The sequence below is a fragment of the Bubalus bubalis genome, chromosome 10 (genome assembly GCF_019923935.1).
Source record: "Bubalus bubalis isolate 160015118507 breed Murrah chromosome 10, NDDB_SH_1, whole genome shotgun sequence".
NCBI lineage: Eukaryota > Metazoa > Chordata > Mammalia > Artiodactyla > Bovidae > Bubalus > Bubalus bubalis.
Window position 1 is genome coordinate 89,146,724 of NC_059166.1, and position 21,641 is coordinate 89,168,364.

General features: G+C 42.0%; 1 protein-coding gene and 1 long non-coding RNA gene across 12 annotated transcripts in view; one reads left to right on the forward strand and one right to left on the reverse strand.

The window, feature by feature from the left end:
* FILIP1 (filamin A interacting protein 1) overlaps window positions 1-21,641 on the forward strand; it is a 214,003-nt gene that overhangs the window by 129,098 nt on the left and 63,264 nt on the right. For 4 of the 6 annotated variants that reach the window (XM_006061996.4, XM_006061998.4, XM_044924504.2 and 1 more), the window contains one exon: window positions 14,239-14,412. In XM_006061996.4, coding sequence (XP_006062058.1) covers window positions 14,239-14,412 — 174 coding nt within the window. Of the gene's footprint in view, window positions 1-12,453; window positions 13,789-13,892; window positions 13,917-14,238; window positions 14,413-21,641 lie in introns of those variants that run through there. The other 2 variants (XM_044924505.1, XM_044924506.1) reach the window with 2 other exon arrangements.
* On the reverse strand, window positions 1,283-14,535 carry LOC123327798. 6 transcript variants are annotated; one of them, XR_006542496.1, is made up of 5 exons: window positions 14,217-14,330; window positions 12,569-12,788; window positions 8,959-9,070; window positions 7,000-7,101; window positions 1,283-1,412 (listed from the first exon to the last, which is right to left on the reverse strand). It is a non-coding gene; the product is annotated as an uncharacterized LOC123327798 (long non-coding RNA). The 6 variants fall into 6 exon arrangements; XR_006542492.1 differs by lacking the exon at window positions 1,283-1,412 and having other exon boundaries at window positions 6,949-7,101; XR_006542497.1 differs by lacking the exons at window positions 1,283-1,412; window positions 12,569-12,788; window positions 14,217-14,330 and adding an exon at window positions 14,425-14,535 and having other exon boundaries at window positions 6,949-7,101.

The following is a 21,641-nucleotide window of genomic DNA, read 5'->3' on the forward strand; positions in this document are numbered from 1 at the left end:
AAGTGAAAGGTAAAAGGTAGACTTTAAAGAAACTCTTCTGTCCTCAAAAGAGAAAATATACATGTTTAGAAGAGTGGAAACACGGGACATGGGTGTTAAATAAAGAGGATACATGCACAAAACACACATACAAACATTTTACTTACACATTTCACAAAGTTAATGAGTTGATCCCTGTGCTAGCAGCTGGGTTCACAAGAGAACAAGAGGCTTCTGACCTCCCAGTCTTTCCTAGAGGGAGAAAACAAGCAATGGCGGTTACAAAGTGATGAGTATAGGATTAGAGAAGTATCAGGCGACAGGAAGGGCAGGTCTGCACATTTTACACCTGTTCTCAAATCGCAGAGCACTAGCACTTAGATAACAGCACACGTGAGGTTTTCTTAATAAAAATTTTGAATGTGGCCCAAGAGAGTGAAAAAGCATGGTAATTGTATAAACAGATGTGATCAACTACATTCTCTCTTTGAAAAGGTAGATTTGGCATTTCAACCTGAGATTTGGCAGCAGAGAGCCAAATGGTGTCCATAAAAGCTGTTAGCCAATCACAAACAGATACTGTGACTTTTTCAGGGATCTCCTTTCTTTAAAAAAAAAAAAGGACTTTCCAACTAGGAACTCACAGGAATTTTATTAAACACCAAAGATGCAATATAAGAAATGAACATTTCTATTTATTCACTTCTTTTTCTTTTCTTTTCCTAAATCAGAGGGCCTGACTTGGGCTGCACCTTCACTTAGAGGCAATGCCGGGGTCCAGCCCGAGTCCTAGCACAAGATGCGCTGTTTGACATTGTTTCTTATTGATGCCAGGTTTTAAATAGAATACCCAGAAAAGTTTAGGAAAAACTGTCAAGTCATTTCTGCTGCAGTATAAACTTTTGACTCGGGTGATGAAGAAACTGCAGACTCTAGCATAAACCGTGGAGTCCAGATTCCTGAATTAGACAGGAAGCTGCTCCTTCAAATCACCAACAAATTGTGCGGGAGGTCCGGAGGCGCGGGGGCTGCCATTGTCTGGGAAGCCGGAGGCCCGAGAATCACAGGATTGTGAAGAGTGGTTTGGGGAGTCACAGGAAACGGACAGCCACAGGGACGAGGAGAACTGCCTTAGGCTTTGACTAACTGGTGCAGTTTGTGGAAAGGATTTTTTTTTCTGCTGCGCTGGGTCTTCATTGTGGCACACGGGCTTTCTCGAGTTGTGGCCCAGGGGCTTCTCTAGCTGTGCCTTGTGGGCTTACTTGCCCTGAGGCAGGTGGGGAGGTCTTAGTTCCCTGACTAGGGTTTGAACCTGCGTCCTCTGCACTGTAAGGTGGATTCTTAACTGCTGGACCATCAGGGAAGGCCCTGTGGAAAGGCTTTTGGCTGTGTTGCTCAGTAGATCTAGCTGTTCCACATCAGTCAATTTAGTCCTATGAGAAAAGAAAAAAGAGGAAGTTGCCTTTTATTGGGCAGCACAGCACTCCAGGCACCATATTAATCACGTCATATATATTTCAGTCTCTTACAGATGGGGAAGATGAAGTTCAGAGCTAACCGGCTGAAGGTCACATTAGCAGAGCCACAGTGTGACTGGGTCACAAAAGGCAGGGTAGCTAACATTTGCCAGGTCCTTTTATACATCAGCTCAAGTAAAATCTGTAAAGGAACTACTGCTGTGCCCATTTTACAGATGAAGAAACTGAGTTCAGAGAAGCTAACTCACTCATTCAAGGTCACACTAGCAGCAGTGCTGATGTATGTTTCTAACTCAAAGGTGAAAGTGAAAGTCGCTCAGTCGTGTCCGACTCTTTGCAACCCCATGCACTATACAGTCCAAGGAATTCTCTAGGACAGAATACTGGAGTGGGTAGCCTTTCCCTTCTCTAGGGGATCTTTCCAACCCAGGGATTGAACCCAGGTCTCCCACATTGCAGGCGGGTTCTTTACCAGCTGAGCCACAAGAGAAGCCCAACTCAAAAGACCCAACTGCATACTGTTTTCACCGCACTGCTTCTCTGAGTAGGAGAAAACATTAGCTGAAAGTTACCATCAGCAACTTGTTTAAAGATGAAGACAAAAAAGCAAGTGGGTTAAGAAAGCATGTAACAATAAACATCTTCAGTATATCTGAAGAGCTGATACTTAGAATGACCATTCCAAGTTCTCAAAAAGACATTAACTTATGCATATTATATTCTCTTTAAGAGAAGAGGGCCTTCAGAATTCATTTGAATTCTAAATGAATTCACTATGGGAGTTCATCCTACTCCCAAACCCCTACAATGGAAAAAATCTGTTTTTTAAAGTAAATATTTTTGAGTTACTTCATGCCCTGTAGGTTCATAATGGCTGAGATTTTCTTGTGTTTTTGTTCAAAAAATGAAACTCTAGTTTTTCTAATTTGGTCAAATGCCATCAATATAGAATTCACTTAGGTCAGAGGCTGAAATGAATACATCAAAAAGCACAACAAATCCAAAGGAATTTCGTGTTATACGATTCAAACAAACCACCCCTATAAATTTTATCTAGGCGATATGTCCTTATCTTTTTGACAGGCAATATTTTCTCTTTGAAAGAGTATTACTTGTATTTCCCAGTCCTCACCAGTGGGAGGATAAAAATAAGATCAAAGAAACTATCGTTTCCCTCTCCTGCCCCCGCCCCCACCTGCTCTGTGGGGATGCCAGGCCCCTTAGGTTTCTCCCCAGCACGCAAGGAGTCCTCAGAGGGTGGCCCACACGTGTTGCACACCCTGCTCTGGGCTACCATTTGACCTTTGCCCCTGCTCTTTCCCCCTCCAGCCTACTGCAGTGAGGCCTGCTGTTCTGAAGGTACAGCCCGCATGGTTGTCTGCGATCCAGGGCTCTCTCCTCCGTGTCTGTTAGTTGATGTCTTCTTGAAGGGGGTTCAGCCTATGCATCCATCCTGAGAGCAGGATGCCCGACACACAGAGAGGGGCTGCCCCTTCCCGCCTTTCCTGCTTACTGCTGCATTCTAATTTACCAATTCCTCTAGTTCTTACTGGTTTCTTTCACGGCAGTCCTTCACCCTGGGACCCAGGCGTGGGTCGAGGGGGCTGAGCTGGGGGGCGCGTTGGAGTGACAGGCACTGGGCTGCACTCAGACTGACCCTTGCCCTCTGACCCTGCCCCATTGTCCTTCGGCCAAAATGGCGCCCTCCCCCCGCCCGGAGGAAGAGCTCTTTCCCAGGAAGAGCCTCGGTCCCTCATGCAAATAGCCCTGCCAGTCAATCCTCCAGACAAGATTACATAGAGGGATTTCACTCAAGCTTGAGAAAATTCTTGGAGGGACCATCTGTGGAGGAGACAATCATAGGATGAAGTGGAGAAGTGAACAGAATTTACATAAATAAATAGCGGGGTTGGACCAGAGGGGTCTGTAGAGAGACGCCTGGTGTCAGGTCTGCACAGATGCTCTGTTAGTCCTGGGTCTACTCTGGCTGGCTTCTGTTGAGAGGGTTAAATTCACAGAGCTGGATAAATAACCACAGTGAGGAAACAACCATGTAGTTGTACCTTAGCAATCACTTCGCCCACGTTTTATGGAATTCAGCTTCTCAACCCGCTTACAGAAAGCTGGACCCTGTCTGCGGGACCTGATTACATATAGGGGTGGGCCGTTTAAGGTCTCTGCCCAGAGTCTTTATTAGCACAGTACCAAGAGCCTGCAGTCTTTCAGAATTTAAGAAATTATACACTACAGAATCACAGCACCGCAGGGGGCAACCTGTGGCCTTATCTAATTTCTAATCTGGGACATAGCAGCTGTCTTGCTATTAATATCCCAATGTGGTAAAAAGAAAAAAAAAACCACACAAGTCATGAAAATGTTTAAATCCATGGATGACTGTGATGTTCAGCTAAGTAACCACAAGGAAAATATGACTGTACTTTTACAATTTATTACATGGAATTTTACCTTTTTATTCAAAAAAGTGGTATTCTCTAGATAAAGGATTGAGGGTGATTTGTATTTTCTTATTTGCATTTTTGGGGGGATAACAAAGTGGTACTTCTAATTTTTTTAAAACTGTGGCAAAATATACATAAAATTTACCATTGTAACCATATTTAAGTGTACTATTCATCAGCATTAAATGCATTCACCTTGTGTATTATCACCACCATCCATCCATCTGCAGAAAGCTGCTCATCTTCCAAACCTGGAACTCTGTTCACTGAACAATCACTGTCCATCCTCCTTCTCCCCTGCCCCTGCCAACACCAGTCCACTTTCTGTCTCTATGAATTTGACTTTTCTAAGTACCTCATGTAAATGGAATCATATAGTATTTGTCCTTTTGTGACTAGCTTATTTCATTTGGCATAGTGTCTTCAAGGTTCATCCATGTTGGAGCATGTGTCAGAATTTCCTTTTTTTAAAAAGGATGAGTAACATTGCATTATATGTATACGTGTGTTCGTCACTCAATTATGTCTGACTCTTTGTGACCCTCTGGACTGTAGCCCACCAGGTTCTTCAGTCCATGGAATTCTCTAGACAAGAATACTGGAGTGAGTTGCCATGCCCTTCTCCAGGGGATCTTCTTGATTGAACCTGGGTTTCTTGCCTTGCAGGCAGATTCTTTACCATTTGAGCCACCAGGAAAGCCTTTGTTTGTATATATCACATTGTTATGACCAACCTAGACAGCATATTAAAAAGCAGACATTACTTTGCCAATAAAGGTCTGTCTAGTCAAAGCTGTGGTTTTTCCAGTAGTTATGTATGGATGTGAGAGTGGACTATTAAAGAAAGCTGAGTGCCAAAGAATTGATGCTTTTGAATTGTGGTGTTGGAGAGGACTTTTGAGAGTCCCTTGGACAGCAAGGAGATCCAACCAGTCCATCCTAAAGGAACTCAATCCTGAATATTCATTGGAAGGACTGATGCAGAAGCTGAAACTCCAATACTTTGGCCACCTGATGAGAAAAACTGACTCATTGGAAAAGACCCTGATGCTGGGAAAGATTGAGGGCAGGAGGAGAAGGGGACAACAGAAGACGAGATGGTTGGATGGCATCACCAACTCAATGGACGTGAGTTTGAGTAAACTCTGGGAATTGGTGATGGACAGGGACGCCTGGCATGCTGCAGTCCGTGGGGTTGCAAAGAGTTGGACATGACTGAGCAACTGAACTGGCTGACTGACTGACCACATTGTTTATCCATTCATCTGTCAATGAATACTTGGGTTGTTTCCACCTTTTGGCTATTGCGAATAATGCTACTATAAATGTAAGTGTTCCTGCTTTCAATTCTTTGGGGTATATGCCCAGAAGTGGAATTATTGGATAATACAATAATTTATTTGTAATTTTTTGAAAAACTGCCATACTGTTTTCCATTGTACCTAAATCATTTTACAGTGTACAAGGATTCCAATTTCTCTATACCCTTGTTGATACTTGTTACTGTTTTTGATGATAGCCATCCAAATGGGTGTGAAGTGGTATCTCACTGTGGTTTGACTTCTATAATGATAAGCACTATCGAGTGTCCTTTCATGTTCTTGCTGGCCATTTGTATACCTTAGAAATACCTATTTAGATTTTTGTTGTTGTTAACTAGTTGCTAAATAATGTCTCTTTTGCAACCCCATGTGTGTATCGGAAAAAAAAAAAGCTAATTCAAAAAGATACATGCACCTCAACATTCACAGCAGCATTATTTATAATTTCCAAGATATAGAAGCAACCCAAGTGTCCATCAACACTTAGGTTGATGAATGGATAAAAAAAGCAAGGCGCTTCCCAGGTGGCACAGTGGTAAAAATCTGCCTGCCAATGCAGGAGATATAAAGAGACTTGGGTTCAACTCCAGGATTGGGAAGATCTCCTGGAGTAGGAAATAACAATCCACTCACTATTCTTGCCTGGAAAATTCCATGGACAGAGGAACCTGACTGGCTATATAGTCCATAGGGTTGCAAAGAGTTGGACACGACTGAGCCCGTATACGTACATACACACACACACAGCCATAAAAAACCCCTAAATTTTGCCATTTGTAATGCCATGGATGAACATAAAGGGCATTATGCTAGTGAAAGAAATCAGGCAGAGAAAGACAAAAATATTGTATGATATCACTTATATGTGGAATGGAAAGAATACAACAAAATAGTGAATATAACAACAATAAAAAAGCAGCAGATTCACATCTATACAGAACAAACTAGTGGTTACCAGTGGGGGGAGGGAAGGGTAATATAAAGGCATGGGATTAAAAGGGGCAAACTATTAGGCGTAAACTACAAGGATATACTGTACAACATAGGGAATAGAGCCAATATTCTATATAACTATAAATGGAGTATAACCTTAAAAAATTGTGAATCACTATATTTTATACCTTTGACTTATATTGTACCTCAACTATACTTCAATAAAATTTTAAAAATTAATGTCTGTTTAGGTCCTTTGCCCATTGTAAAGTCAGTTTTTGTTGTTGAGTTATAGCAATTCTATATATATTCTGGATGTTAATCCTTTATCAAACATGATATGCAAATAATTTCTCCCATTCTGTGGGTTGCTTTTCTGTCAATTCTGTTCTTTGATACACAGAAGTTTTAAATTTTGATATAGTTCAATTTATCTATTTTTTCTTTTATTGCTTGTGCTTATGGTGTCATATCCAAGAAATCATCGCCAAATCCAATATCATGAAGTTTTTCCCTTATGTTTTCTTCTAGGAGTTTTAGCTCTCCATTCAGGTTTTTGATTTGTTTGAGTTAATTTTTGTATAAGGTAAGGGTCCATCTTCATTCTGGGTATTCAGTTTTCCCAGCATCATTTGTTGAAAAGACTATCCTTTTTCCATTGAACGGCCTTGACATTCTTACTGAAAATCATGTGACTGTGTATACGAGGTTTTATTTCTGGGATCTCTATTCTGTTCTACCGGTCTAAATGTCTGTATTTATGCCAGTATCATAATGTTTTGATTGCTGTAGTTTTGTAGTAAGTTTAGAAATTATAACGTATGAGACCTGAATTTTGTTCTTTTTCGACACTGGCTCTTTGGCTGTCCCTTTTGGACATTTGTTGTCTCTTGAAATTCCATATGCACTTTAGAATGGATTCTTCTATTTCTGAAAAAAAAAAAAAATCACTGGGATTTTGAGGAATTTTCCTTTTAAAAAATTCAAGCTATCCTGGTATTAATAAAAGCAAGTTTTAATACGAAAATAGCATCTGCTTGTGATTTTAAAACAATTTTATTATTTAGTTTTGGCCGCCCTAGGCCTTTGTTGCTGTGCGTGGGCTTTTTCTAGTTGTGGTGAGCAGGGGCTACCCTGATGTGGCATGCGGGCTTCTCATTGCGCGGCTTCTCTTACTGTGGAGCTCGGGCTCCAGAGCCTGCTCAGTAGTTACGGCACACAGGCTTCACCCTGGGGCACGTGGAATCTTACTGGACTAGGGTTTGAACCCATGTCTCCTAAATTGGCAAATGGATTCTTAACCACTGGATCACCAGGGAAGTTCTGCTTGTGATATTTCTTTTTTCTTAATGTATTTATTTTTAACTGAAGAATAATCACAATATTGTGTTGGTTTCTGTCATACATCAACATGGATCAGCCATAGGTATACATATGTCTCCTCTGTCTTGAGTGATATTTTAATAAATGCTTTTTTTTTTTTTTTTTTTTTTGGATAGTTCAGCTGAAGTGCTACAAAGAAGTGATTTTTAATGAACAAGCTGTATAGAGACTTTTAGGCTACTATTAACCATAGAGTTATAGAGAGAAATTTCTAGAGAAAAACTTAAAGACACATTTTTAGTCTTAATGGCCCTTTAACCATGTCTGAATCTTCTCCTTGTATGTTGCCGTGGCACAAATTATGTTACCTTTGCTTTCTAACATTGAGGAGGAAAAAAAAAAAAATGGGAAAAAATGGGGGGAAAAAAAGGAAAAAACCCCCACTAATTTCTATAGTGATAGCTAATACTACCATAAATTACATAGCTTTTATTCTTCTAATACGTTTATAATATTCCATTTTACATAACTAGAAAGAACAGTATAATTCAATTTGTATGAGATTTAAAGATACTTTGTTTCCTGTAGTAACATTCTGGTGGAATGCACTGTTTTTCCTTATTCAGTTTACATATTTTCTTTTTGGAATAAACTTCAGAAGAAAGTGACTCCTAAACTGTAGACAAGAATGTCAGATGGAAGAGCAGAAGTTGAAAAATGTAATTGTTTAGATCTTTTAAACAAGGCTAGTTAAGGTTGTTCTGAACTTTTCAGTGTCAGTTTATGCCTCTCTGACTTTACATCAATTAGCTTTAATTTTCTTTCTTTTAACAAATATTTACTGAGTTGCTATCATGAGGGTAGGCACTCTTTTAGTAGGCATTGTAGACATAGTCCCTGACCTCAAAGCAGCTCACAGCCTAGGAGACAAGGAGGCCAAATAAACTAATAAATTACCTTATTTAAATAGATACAGAACATTGAGTTGAGTTCCCAGAATGGGAAAGTATTTACAGAATGGGTATATGTTAGTCTTCCAGGACCATCTTTCCTAGGGTCCCTTAGCTCAATGCAGTGATATCCATATTCATATTTAGGTAGCTAATTAAATATATGAAAAAGTGATAGTTTTTAAAAACTGTGACATTCTGGTTCTTCCAAAGCATAGAAATAAATTTATTCTGTCCTCAAAATATATCCCCCATTAAAGGTCAACCACTCTTAGCAGGGAATGGCTTGAGGTATGCAATATCAGCAGTTAGGAGTAGGCATCTCAAACTTCCCACCTGGCTGTGTTCCCTCTCAAGTAAGTGGACCATCATGCTGGGGATCATAGTGGCACTATCTAAGAAGCTGTCCCAAGCTGTTCACCTCAAGCAAATGTTTTCTAAGTCTTCTGTTTTGCCCTAAACATTCAAGTCAATTAATATTGTATCAATGTTCTGAAAGTTTTAAACTACTTACCACGCACCCCAAGTCTTTAACTAATCTGAGAGCTTCAAGAGGAGGCACCGTGTTGAATTTGAAGTTCAGTGGCTCATCTTGATTCCCCGTCCTCCCAGAGTTAGACACGTACCTATTTAGAAGGGCGGAATGGCTTTGTCACATGGGCATAAACACTAAATATTGTCTCTCACTCATTATGGATTTTCCCAAAGATTAAAAAATCCCACAAGTTTAAAACATAGTTAAAGTTGTCACCAGGCACAGTCATCAACAATGGAATTTTGCCTTTAAAGAAAGCTAAGTTTTGGAAACACTGTCCGTGAAATTCAGTTCTTGAGTAGAGTAAGTCCATCATGGCTGCCCTGTAAGATGTAGGAACATTTTGGAATACCCAGTCTCCTGTCCACTCCCTGTTTGCCCTTGGATAACCAACTCATCCCAGTTTGCCTGGGACTGTCCTGATGTGCCAAAGTCCAGCTTTGTGGGATTTTGTTCTTCTTAGTCCCAGGCAAAATCAGAGAGTTGGTCACCTTCATTTGCACAGAGGTAGCAAATACTTTCACCAGTTCCCTGCAACCCTCTTGGTTTATATTGGTGGTCTCAAGTGAACACGATTCCTTGGTGAAGATCAGTGGGATTGAAGACCCAATGAGAACAGGAGAAACCTCTGGGGCAAGCACATCCTTGGGAATCAGATGGTCCTGCTGGGGGGCTTGAGCTAACATACCAGATAATTTAAGTGCTTTTGGTGTTGACTTGGCCTAAAGTAGTGAGGAGACAGGGAGGCCTGGCGTGCTGCAATTCATGGGGTCTCAAAGAGTTGGACACGACTGAGCAACTGAACTGAACTGAACTGAGTGAGGAGCCTGGTCTTTCCAGGTGGGGCTAATGGTAAAGAAGCTGTTGGCCAATGCAGGAGATGTAAAGAGACTTAGGTTTGATCCCCTGGGTTGGGAAGATCCCCTGGAGAAGGGCATGGCAACCCACTCCCATATTCTTGTCTGGATAATCCCTGGGACAGAGGAGCCTGGCAGGCTACTGTCCACAGTGTCGCAAAGAGTTGGGCGTGACTTAAGTGACTTAGCACTCAGGGACACAGTGAGGACTCTGGTGGGCTCTAGTCCATAGGGGTCACAAAGAGTTGAACATGATCAAGCACGCATACACAGTGATGTCTAAGTGTAGCTCTGCTTTAATCACAGTTCCTGGATTGCACCATTAGACATGCTGATTCAGAATCTGTGCATTTTTAACACAGTGAATGAGCTTTCTACCACACCAATCTGACCATGTCGCAATTCTGTTGCTCAGAAATTCCAAGGCTCAGACTTTCCTGGTGGCCCAGTGGATAAGAATGTGCCTGCCAATGCAGGGGACACGGGTTCAATCCGTGCTCTGGGAAGATTCCACAAGCTGAGGCGCAACAAAGCCCATGCACCATAACCACTGAGCCCACGCTCTAGAGCACGCGAGCCTCAATTACTGAGCCTGCAAGCTGCAACGACTGAAGCCCATGCACCTGGAGTCTGCGTTCCGCAACAAAAGAAGCCACCGTAGAGAAGCCCGCACACCACAACTAGAGCGTAGCCCTCGCAGTCTAGTTTCTAGACTAGTCTCACTGCAATTAGAGAAAGCCTGGGCACAGCAATGAAGACCCAGCTCAGCCCAAACAAAACAAACAAACAAACAAAAAGAAAGTCCAAGGTTTCTTGCTATTCCATGATAAAACGCACACTCACTGTCTGGTTTACAGGCTTTTCATGAGTTGTCCCTTGTTTATCACTCTAGCCTCCTGTGGCCCCAGCGCAGGCATCTAAATCCATTCAGTTTGACCTTTACCTACAGGCTTCCCTTGGCCAAGAACAGTCTTACCCTAGCTCCACCCGTCTTTCTCCAACTGAAGTACTCATGTGAGATTTCATGTCACTTTCTCTAGGAAGCCTCCTCTCAGCTAAGATTCAAGTCATAAAGATTCTTCTGAAGTTCTTAGTCTCTGATATCTCCTCCATCCTAAGGCTTACTGTGTTATAAATGTAAATACCTTTCAATTGTTTTTGCGGTTTCCCTCTAGACTTCAATGCCTCAGAGTGCAATTATATCTCCAATACTGAATGTGCACAAATATTTATTGAAGGGATGACTGGATTCAGCCCTCTTTTGAACTATGTCACCTGTGTGGGCTCCACCTCTTCTGTGTCTTATTCTATTGCCTCCCTCCCTACTTTGACAGCAAAGTCCACAGTGTGTGTGCACGCACGCTAAGCCGCTTCAGTCATGTCCAATTCTTTGTGACCCAATGGACTCACCAGGCTCCTCTGTCCATGGGATTCTCCAGGCAAGAATACTGGAGTGGGTTGCCATGCTGTCCTCCAGGGATCTTTCTTACCCAGGGATCGAACTCACACCTCCTGCGGCTCCTGACTTGCAGGTGGATTCTTTACGGCTAAGCCACTGGGGAAGCCCCAAAGTCCAGAGACCCACCCTTCACTTGGTGAATGAATCACATTCACCTGTTGGTCTTGGGCTTTGCAGAGCGGCTCTCTGCTGCCCTCAAATGTTTTGGATCAGCTCTCTATGCAGCCAGTTGAGACAACCCCTTGTTCCCTGGAGTGCGGTTTCAATTCAGCATGGCCATCTTTGTTCTTGGACTCTGTATGCCTCCCTTGGCAGGAAGGGTGACTGTGTAGGATGGAAGAGAGGATGGGATCCTTCTGTGCCTGTTTCTATACCCTAATCTTCTATTCATTCTCCATCATCATGGCTAAGTCAACTAAACATTATCATTGTCTCTTCTCCCTCTGATCTCCTTCTCTCTCCTTTCTTAAACCCTCTTCAAAGTATTTCTCCCTCTGGGTTGTTTTACATCTTTAAATACAGTGGTTTATTTAACAGCTTCCCAGAACCCTAAGACTTTAACTGCTTGCTTGTGGTAAAACTTCCACGTGAAAACAGTCATGTTCAACAACAGGAACTTTCTTACACTTTGAATTTCATTCCTTTCTACAAAAATTAACAAGACTCCCAAAGCAGAGATGTAAAGTGGTTTTATTTAATTGAATCATGATTCAATTATTGAGTCATGTTTAAAGTAATAAAAAATATTTATTGTGATCAATCTTCATTATTTCACTGATGAAACAGATACCATGGTTTAATCAGTGAATTATGAATGACTGATTTACCATATTAAACCATTTTAAATAGCAGTGATTTATAGGCAACATGTATATTCCTTCCATGATTATTATTACAGCAATTAAAAAGCTTTTAGTTCCTGATGAATAATGTCATTCTAAATATATAATGCACAGTGTTACATAACCATAACCTCTTTTCCTTTGGTAATTGGTGTCTAGGGTAACTGAACTCAGAATGAAATGTGTGGTATATGTAGTATATCACAATCAATACAGTTCAAGCATAAGCACATTTTTTAGGGAGAGAAGAAATGGGTGTTTCATATCAGTTGTTTTCTTCTAAGAGAATTCGAAAGATTTGGTTAAAAAGAAACATACCAATAATATTTACATATTTTTGAACCAGATAGCTTAAACTTTTAAACTAAAATAGCTACCTATTTACAGTTGTAAAGCTCTTTGTTTACACTGTCTGATAACAATGGACATACCTTGGACTCCTTCAGGACAAGATCACCATACACAGATGTGGAGCTGGGCCTTGTACAGAGGTGCCTGGCAAGGGATTCAGTAGGAGTACACTTTGCACGCTAGGCAGGCTGCACCCTTACTCAGAGCTGTGACTCCTGGAAGAAGCAGGCACCTCTTTCTAATTTGCAAAAAACGCTGCATGGCTAGCCTGATGCTGTGTCTGTGCTTTGTCCTTTTGCCCTGCACGGAAACACATTGCCTTTCCATTAAACTATTTTCTGACTTACACTTTCTCACTAATCCCAAACCACTGGTTTCTTCAAAATTAATATTTTCCATTTTTGTCTTGAAAGAACACAAGTATATGTGGCAGAAACAATATGGGGAAAATCTGCAAATTCCAGTCTATTGACGTTTCTGTAATAAATTCATCTTTGGCCATTTGGAATTAGATGAATTCAGAGACTACGAAAAAGCAATAAAAGCAAGAAATCACATGAAAGACAAACTTTATACTAGGGGTCCTGTCTCAGAGATAAGAGTTAGCGCCTTTCTTTAGAATGCTGTGATAATGAGCCTGGTTTATGATTTAAAACCCACCATTAGCATCACACAGGGGAAAAAATCTCCTCCACTGTCACAGACTGAATTCTGTTGCCACCAGTTTGTTCTTTGGTACAAGCTGGGATGAAGTCAGGGTACTTCGTACCCATCACCTTTACTGGAAAAACAAGTATACGACCAAATGGGAGTACGTTGAGTAAATGTCAGTTCCATAATAGCTACAAAGTTCATCAGTCCTCATCAGTAGGAAATATATTCAGATATATTTGTACTATGTGATTCGGACCATAGTCAATAGGACTGAAAGCCTATAATCATGTGGTTTTCTCAAGAGCATCAATAAGACACTAAAATTTTGCTAAAAAAAACAAAAGAACAACTCCGATTCCATCAACCTGACTCCTCTGACTGGCAGTCTGGATATCACAGGGGTTAAATTTCATATACATGTTTATGTATGGCTGAGTCTCTTTGCTGTTCACCTGAAATTACAACATTGTTAATCGACTATACCCTAATACAAAAATGCTTTTGGTATTATAAAAACAAATTTTTTTCACCTTCAAGTGGGAATACATTAAATTGAGAAGCCCCACCCAGCATCATGTGAGCTGCCGACCATGTGTTACTGTGCAAGATGAATCACTTGATGGGAAACAGGAAATCGCTAATAAAGGTTGTTTTTGTTAATTACATATGGAGTAAAAACCAGAGGGGGAGAGAGCAGGGTTTTATTTTAAGCCAGATTTGAGTACTACATTGAGGGCATAAATTGAAAACTTTACATCGTCGTTGACCTCATGAGTACTGAAATGGGCTAAGTACCCCCAGGACCAGTCCTCCCCCTTCTCAGAATCATTGCTACTTACAGCAATTTTTATGTAGTTAATATTAGCACAAACCCTTCTCTCTGCTTGCCTGCTTCCTAGCAACCTGAAGCAGAGTATCTGCTTGCCAATCTGCTTTTGGTAAAAAAAAAAAAAAAAAGAACAAAAAGCACCCAGTGGATTTGCCAATAACCGTGACGAGACACGGGATATATTCAATAAACTCCGTGTTGATTTTGTGAGCCCGGCAAAGGATACATGTTGTCAACCATCTGACCTTGCTGTGCTTTCCATCACAGGCCAGAGAAGATGTGATCCACATGCTGAAGACGGAGAAAACTAAGCCTGAGGTTCTGGAGGCTCATTACGGGTCTGCGGAGCCAGAGAAAGTGCTCCGGATCCTGCACCGAGATGCCATCCTGGCCCAGGAGAAGTCCATAGGAGAAGATGTGTATGAGAAACCCATCTCAGAGGTAAAAACTTACCCCTACAAGTCCCCGAGCAGGGAGCCTCAAAGGGAGGTCTCTGCATCCTTCCATTTGACACACTTCAACATTTCCTTTCAAAGGCAAACATTTATTTCAGATGCCCTATTCCCTGGTGGCTCAGATGGTAAAGAATCTGCCTGCAATGCAGGATACCTGGGTTTGACCCCTGGGTGAGGAAGATCCCCTGCAGAAGGGAATGGCAACCCACTCCAGTATTCTTGCCTGGAGAATACCATGGACAGAGGAGTCTAGTGGGTTATAGTCCATGGGGTTACAAAGAGTCGGACAAGACTGAGTGACTAACACTTTCACTTTCAATCTAGAATTAAAGTATAATTTAATAATTCATGAATTATTGTGGATACAGTTCACTGATAAGAATTGTAGAAGTATTTTCTTAAATATACTTAAAGCCCAAAATATATTTCTCATGTGGTTATGATAGTTACCTGCTCTTCAGTTTTTTATTCTTTTACAGGTGATATGTATAAAATTTTGAGGTGCTTATGGGTTTTTAGCATTGCATTTTCAGATTATTATCAAACTGGTAGCCTAAAACTAAATTGATTTTTATTATTGATATTTATGGTTATAAAGCCACTTGGTTTTTATATCTTATAAAAGACTTGGTCATAATTTAAATGGTCTATGTGAGTGGCTAAAACATAAAAGTTGAGGCAAAATCCCAATGGAAGGTTTAGAGCAGGGAATCTAATAGGACAATATTTAATCATTTTTATACAGGACTGTATTAGAAACTCTTGCTGTTAATTACTCATAATAGTACATGTTAAAAATACTCTCACATCAAAGCTGGATTTGGATGCAGAATCAGGGAACCAGTTGATGGATCTAGACATACTGACCCTTTGGAATTCATGTAAAAAAAAATCATAGATGTGAAATTAGTATTATAAATGAGTAATGAACACAGAAATTAAAGTATGAAGCAAGTTGTTGTAACATAACTTAAGACAAGCCTTTGCAGCAACTTAGTTTGACAGATCTCAGAAAGATCTGCTTTAGAACGTATTCACAACAGATTGATGGTTCCACAATTTTGTAATTTCTGCAACAAGAATGAACTGGAGCTCTGTTCTCATCTTTTCTCTAAACAATAAGAGATAATTATATGATAGGATGGGCTTCCCAGGTGGCGCTAGATGTAAAGAACCCACCTGCCAATGCAGGAGACATAAGAGATGTGTGTTCCATCCCTGGGTCGGGAAGATCCCCTGGAGGAGGGCATGGCAACCCACTCCATATTCTTGCCTGGGGAATCCTATGGGCAGAGGAGCCTAGCAGGTTATAGTTCATAGGGTCACAAAGAGTCAGACATGCCTGAAGTGAGTTAGCACACATGCATATTATGATAGGATAGAGTCAACTGGCTGGATCCAATTTCACATCTGAGATAATCCCTGGCTTGGGCAGGTCACTTCAGCTGTTTAAGCTTTGGGGTTCTCTGTCACGTGCACGTCTCATGGACTTGCAAGGACTAAATGAAGCAATGACTGGAAAACTTTTAACATAGTTTCTGGAACATAGTAGCTACTCAACAAATATCAGTATTTGCTGGGAACTGAGGGTGATAATTGCTCACACTCTTCATCAGTTCCCAACTTGGAGGGATGTGAGGAGTAAAAGACATAGGGGAAAGGATCAATTTTATATTGTTATTATAACCACCTGGATTGAAGAACTCGGCTTGGTTAAAGAGCATCATTTGGGCATCTTAATTCTTTTCTCCCAAGTTAGAGCTTGGAATGACCCCTATGGGGAGAGGTAGGTCTTCAGAGCACACACACCCAGAATCACTGCCTCCTGCCCACATGATGATGCTTCTTGGTTCCTTCCCCGCTCAACAGTCTGAAGCATTGTTCTCCCCTGGGGAGGAGTGAAATGATGAGGAAGAGGGAAAAACAGAAGCTACTTTTCCCAACACTGGCAAAAACGATAGAAAGAGGATGCTGCAAGGAGAAAAGATTCCCTTCTACCATTTATAGATTTTTGGTTTCTTAACCCTTTGGGCTTTATAATCAAGTTCTTGCTACTCAGGAGCAAGGGAGTTGCTTCCAAGTTCATGATGCAAGAATCTCATATGTCACTGTTCCATTACCTCCTGGGACTATGAGCAGATAGTCTAGCTTTTGTTCCTAGAAGTCATGCTGTATCTGCGTGCATGCATGTTAATTCAGTCCTGTTCGACTCTTTGTGAACCTATGGACCGTAACCCATCATGTTCCTCTGTCCATGGGATTCTCCAGGCAAGAATATTGGAGAGGGTTGCCATGCCCTCCTCAAAGGGACCTTCGCAACCCAGGGATCGAACCTGTGTCTCTTATGTCTCCTGCATTAGCAGGTGGATTCTTTACAGCTAGGGCCACCTGGAAAGCCCAGAAGTCATGCTGTACCTCAAGCCAAAAACCACTGCTCATTCTACTTTTCATACCAAATTAGGCCCAACTAGGTCATCCAACAGAACCCATTAAAGGTTAAGCAGTGATCCCAATATGGTAGATTCCACCCCACCCACCCCCCACCCCCCGCCTTGCCAGGTATCTGGGGAGAAATTAAACAGAAAATATTAAATCCCCCAGAACTTCCTTGTACATTAAATTCTAAGATATCAAAATTCTTAATTCTTAAGCAAAATTTTAAAGAAATTAAGCTTTCGGTTTCTTTCCTTCCCAAATTCTTATTCTGCTTAGCCTTAGCCAGAGGGATTTTAATCTGAGGCATTTTCAAAGATGAATGAATATATCCTGACGTCCTCTATTCTGTTTATTCAAAGAGGCTAAAGATTATTAGGACACATGCAGTTACCATAGTATCAATCTCACATTCATAAATTATTAAAAATGCAAGAAAAGCCCCAGCTCCAAGGTCAATTTATCTCAAGAGGAATGATTTCTTGACCTCAGGACTCAGCATAATGCAGACTCATGTTACTCTTACCAAGACTGAAGCAGAGATTTTGGGGATGTCTGAGGAAAGGAGGATGGATAGAGAAAATCTTTAGCTCCGACAGGATGCTAGTCAGTGTGGGGGAAGCTGTCCCCATCAGATGGAGTCTGCCACCATCAAGAGCTTAATAATTGTGGGGCATGGCAAACCTTGGGTGGGGTGGAGGAATCTGTTTGCATGTACTATCCTTGCCCTGAGTGACACTTGAAACACATCTCTCCTTTTTCAAAGTTTAGGGATGTTTGAGTGGTGACATCCTACATGCCTAGGTCTTCCCACCTGCATGTTTAAAACCTCTGAAATCATTTGCTTTTTTCATTCACAATGCCCATAACTAGGCAACCCATCTCAGACCAGTGGTTTTTCTTACTGCCCCCTTATTTCAGGGGTAGCATCCCTTCTCCCAGGTGACTTTCTGAAACCTCCCTGCCTTACTGCCGAGTGGGAACCATACCTTACCCAGGTGACCATTCCTCAGAACTTCCCTTCTCTCTTACGTTTGAACTTTCTAATTCTTAAGTAACTTGTCCTACTCAAGGCAACAAAAGTATTTCCTTTTGTCCCAACTGTTCTCCAGTAGGAAGGCTCAGCTGAGTTTTATTGTTGTCTTCAACATTTTGGCTAGTTTTTCAAATGGTCCCCCTCTTCCTCCATCACTATTTTAGGGACTGTAGAGTTTTTTCCTTTTTCTCTTTTTTTGCCTCTACTTACCCTATGGTTTCAGGCTTCCCAGGTGGCGCTAGTGGTGAAGAATCCACCTGCCAAGGCAGGAGATTCAGGAGACGTGGGTTCAATCCCTGGGTCAGGAAGATGCCCTGGCATAGGAGATGGCAACCCACCTCAGCATTCTTGTCTGGAAAATTCCATGGACAGAGGAGACTGGCAGGCTACAGTCAAAGGGGTTGCAAAAGAGTCAGACACAACTGAGCAACTGAGCGCGCGCACGCGCGCACACACACACACACACACACACACCCGATGCTTTCAGACTCAGACATTTGTTTTCTGTATATTACCTTCCACATTGTGCATCGTGTGGTCACCCTCCATGAGAGAAGCAAAACCAAGGAGTGACGAGTCTGCCAAGAGGAACCCTTGTTCAACACAAATCTTATCTAACTTTTACTTTCTTGAGTTGGATGATCCCTCCTAAGGAGATTTTCACAACACACCTGTGCTTGGTCACATCTGCTGCTGTCCTGCCCTACTCCCCTTTCATTTCATCTTTCCCTCAAAATTGACATCTTCAAGTTTCTTGTGTATGTTCACTCAGAGCCCGTCTGGGATAGCTGACACCCTGAGACTCTCCCCAAATTGTTTCAGATATCCTACCCTGATCTTCTCAAGTTTTAATTCTACGTCTGTCTACATTTTATATAACCAGTCTGAATAGCTGTTGCAGTCTGCAAGAGAAGGGCGCTGTGTGATCTCATGAAGAACCTCCGCAGTTTTGCAGTATGTTCCTCAAGTGTTTCCTGGATCCTGATTCAGCTATTCTTTTTGGTGGAGGGGGGGTGTCATGTTGCTCTGCTCTCTAGGCTCTCCAGTCTCTTCTTCCTCTGTCACCCACTGTGATTCAACAAGGACTAAAATATCTCCTTTCTATAGCTTTATCTTTAAGAGCATTTAGATCCATTTTCCTTCTGTGTAAATACACTTTGGTCTTTTAAGACCTCCCATTTCAAGTAGATTTCTCGCTTCCTAAATTCCTTAATACTCTTCCCCTTAGCCCTATGTTGATAATAGACTAAAAATCAGTTCCTAAATCGTGATTCTTTCATCTGAAACATACTGAAATTTCTCCCCATCTCAAGTCCCTGAACTTCTTCTCCACCAACTTGATTCAGGTACACTCTTTTCTCAGTAAATCTTGGCTTTTGGTGCTATGATGATCTCATTCAATTTTCCTTCCACCTCCATCCAAGTGGAAGCTACATTTCCAAAGGAATCGGTGCCCATTTCACTTTAACTATTCATAATAAGAACTCCCATTCCTCTGTGGTTGAGCCACCGTTTGGAGCCTGAAAACCAAAAGCCATGGAACATAGTGTACACAATTAACAAATCTACAGAGCTCACAGTATTGGGAGCGGTCTTCAGAGTCTCAGGACAAGCCACACAGATATAGGAGGTTAGTCCACCTCAGCTCTCTCCTAGGAGCTCCGTGCCATTCCAAACAAAGTAACGAGTCACAGGGTCTGGCAAGGCTGCTCTATTGCTACCCATGTCAGTTCTTACATCCAGAATTTAAAACTGAAAGCTAAATCCTCATACACTAATGCTTTGTTGCTAAAGAGGAATTTACTAGCTTTGCAGTTTAAAATCCAGGTTTGCAGTTCTGGGCGAAAAATGCAGTGTATGCATCAGTGTCTCAGCATCCTTCGATAGGCATTCAGGGACAAAAAGACCATCTTCCTGATTATGCAGTCAGTACTGAGGTCAAGCAGAGCTGATGCAGGTGAGGTGAATGTGGCCCCTGACACCAGCCACTTAGGGGCCTAGCCCCAGCGTGGTAGCTGCTGAGAACAGAACAGCCAAGGGCCCACAGGGACAGAACATATTTAAGCTAGGGCCAAGAGGTCCCACCTAGGCTGCCCCAGAGCAATTAATACCAGCGTATGCTGTTTTTTCTCTAGATACCCCAATAGTCTCTCTCTCTCTGGATATTTCAGTCAACCATCCAATCAATAATGCCCCCATCTTCTCCTCTTTTGAAAGGATGGAGGAATAACTGCAGGAGTCTGACATATGACTTGAAAGATTAACTTTAGTATTGACATAAATAGATAGATCACCACCACCAGGTTCCTATCAGCTTCTCTCCTAAACTTTGAAGGGAGCAGTGAGGGAGAGTTTGGACCCTCAGAGCACAGAGTACCATTTTATGTAGACGGGGTCAAAACTAAGAAATGAAAAGGCTGGACTTCTAACGCCCAGCTCCCTGTCCCAAATACAACCTTCAAATATGTCACCCTTCCTTCATTAGGGAGGAGTGGGTCAGGGTATCAAGAAACAGGTAGAAGCTGTTCTTCCAAATAGTCTCACAAGGAGGGAAGGCCTTACTTTACAACAAAGTTGTTGTTCAGCCGCTTGGTGGTGTCTGACTCTTTGTGACCCCATGGACTTGCGGCACACCAGGCTTCCCTGTATTTCACTAACTCCTAGAGTTTGCTCAAACTCATGTCTATCGAGTCGATGATGCCATCCAACCATCTCATTCTCTGTTGCCACTTTATCCTCCTTACCCTCAATCTTTGCCAGCATCAGAGTCTTTTCCAATGAGTCCACTCTTCTCATCAGGTGTCCAAGGTGTTGGAGTTTCAGCTTCACCAAGTCAGAAGGATCAAAAAGGGGAAAGAGTTGCTCCTTCTACATTTCTGATGATGTTCCAGCAATGCTTGACAAATTCGATAGCATGTGGTAAAAATCACACTCGTGGAGAGATGCAGAGTGCTTGGGGAGAATATTTTGTAATAGGAGCAGTGAGAAAGTCTCTTGTATAGACTGTCCCATTTACACTGCAGAAATTTATCAGAACGCATAAAAGTACAGTTAGCCCCCCTGATGATCTCAGGCATGACAGGCCACCAAGTAGCCTGGGTTTCGCCAGTCTGTTGGTCACCTGCTCTTAGGCAAGGGGGGTGGAGGTCTAATCAGAAGGCACTGAGGATTATGGGGGTAATATCTCTTCTGCTTTGGGCCCCACAAACGATTCATTCACAATGAAGGGATATATACAATTGTGGAGGGAACCTCAGTTCCTCCTTATGACTGAAGGGCAAACATGGAACATCCAAGGAATAGCTCTGGAGCTGATCCCCACAGACCTACTCCACTGAGTCTTATGGAGTTGGCTATGGGATTAAGAATGGGTCCTAGGACTTCCCTGGTGATCCAGTGGTTAAGAATCCATCTGCCAATGTAGGGGTCACAGGTTTGATCCCTGGTCCGGGAGGATACCACATGCGGCAGGGCACCTAAGCCAGGGTGCCACAAGTACTGGGCCCATGCTCTAGAGCCCATGCTCCCCAACAAGAGAAGCCACTAAAATGAGAAGCTCAAGCATCACAACTAAAGAGTAGCCCCTGCTTTCCACAATTAGGGAGAGCCTGCCCTCAGCAACAAAGATCCAGTGCAGCTAAAAAAAAAAAGAATGGATCCTAAATATGTCTGATTCACCCAGAGCAGTGATTCTCAACAGGGGGGTGGAGGGGCATGGGGACCTCCCCTTCAGGTGACATCTGACA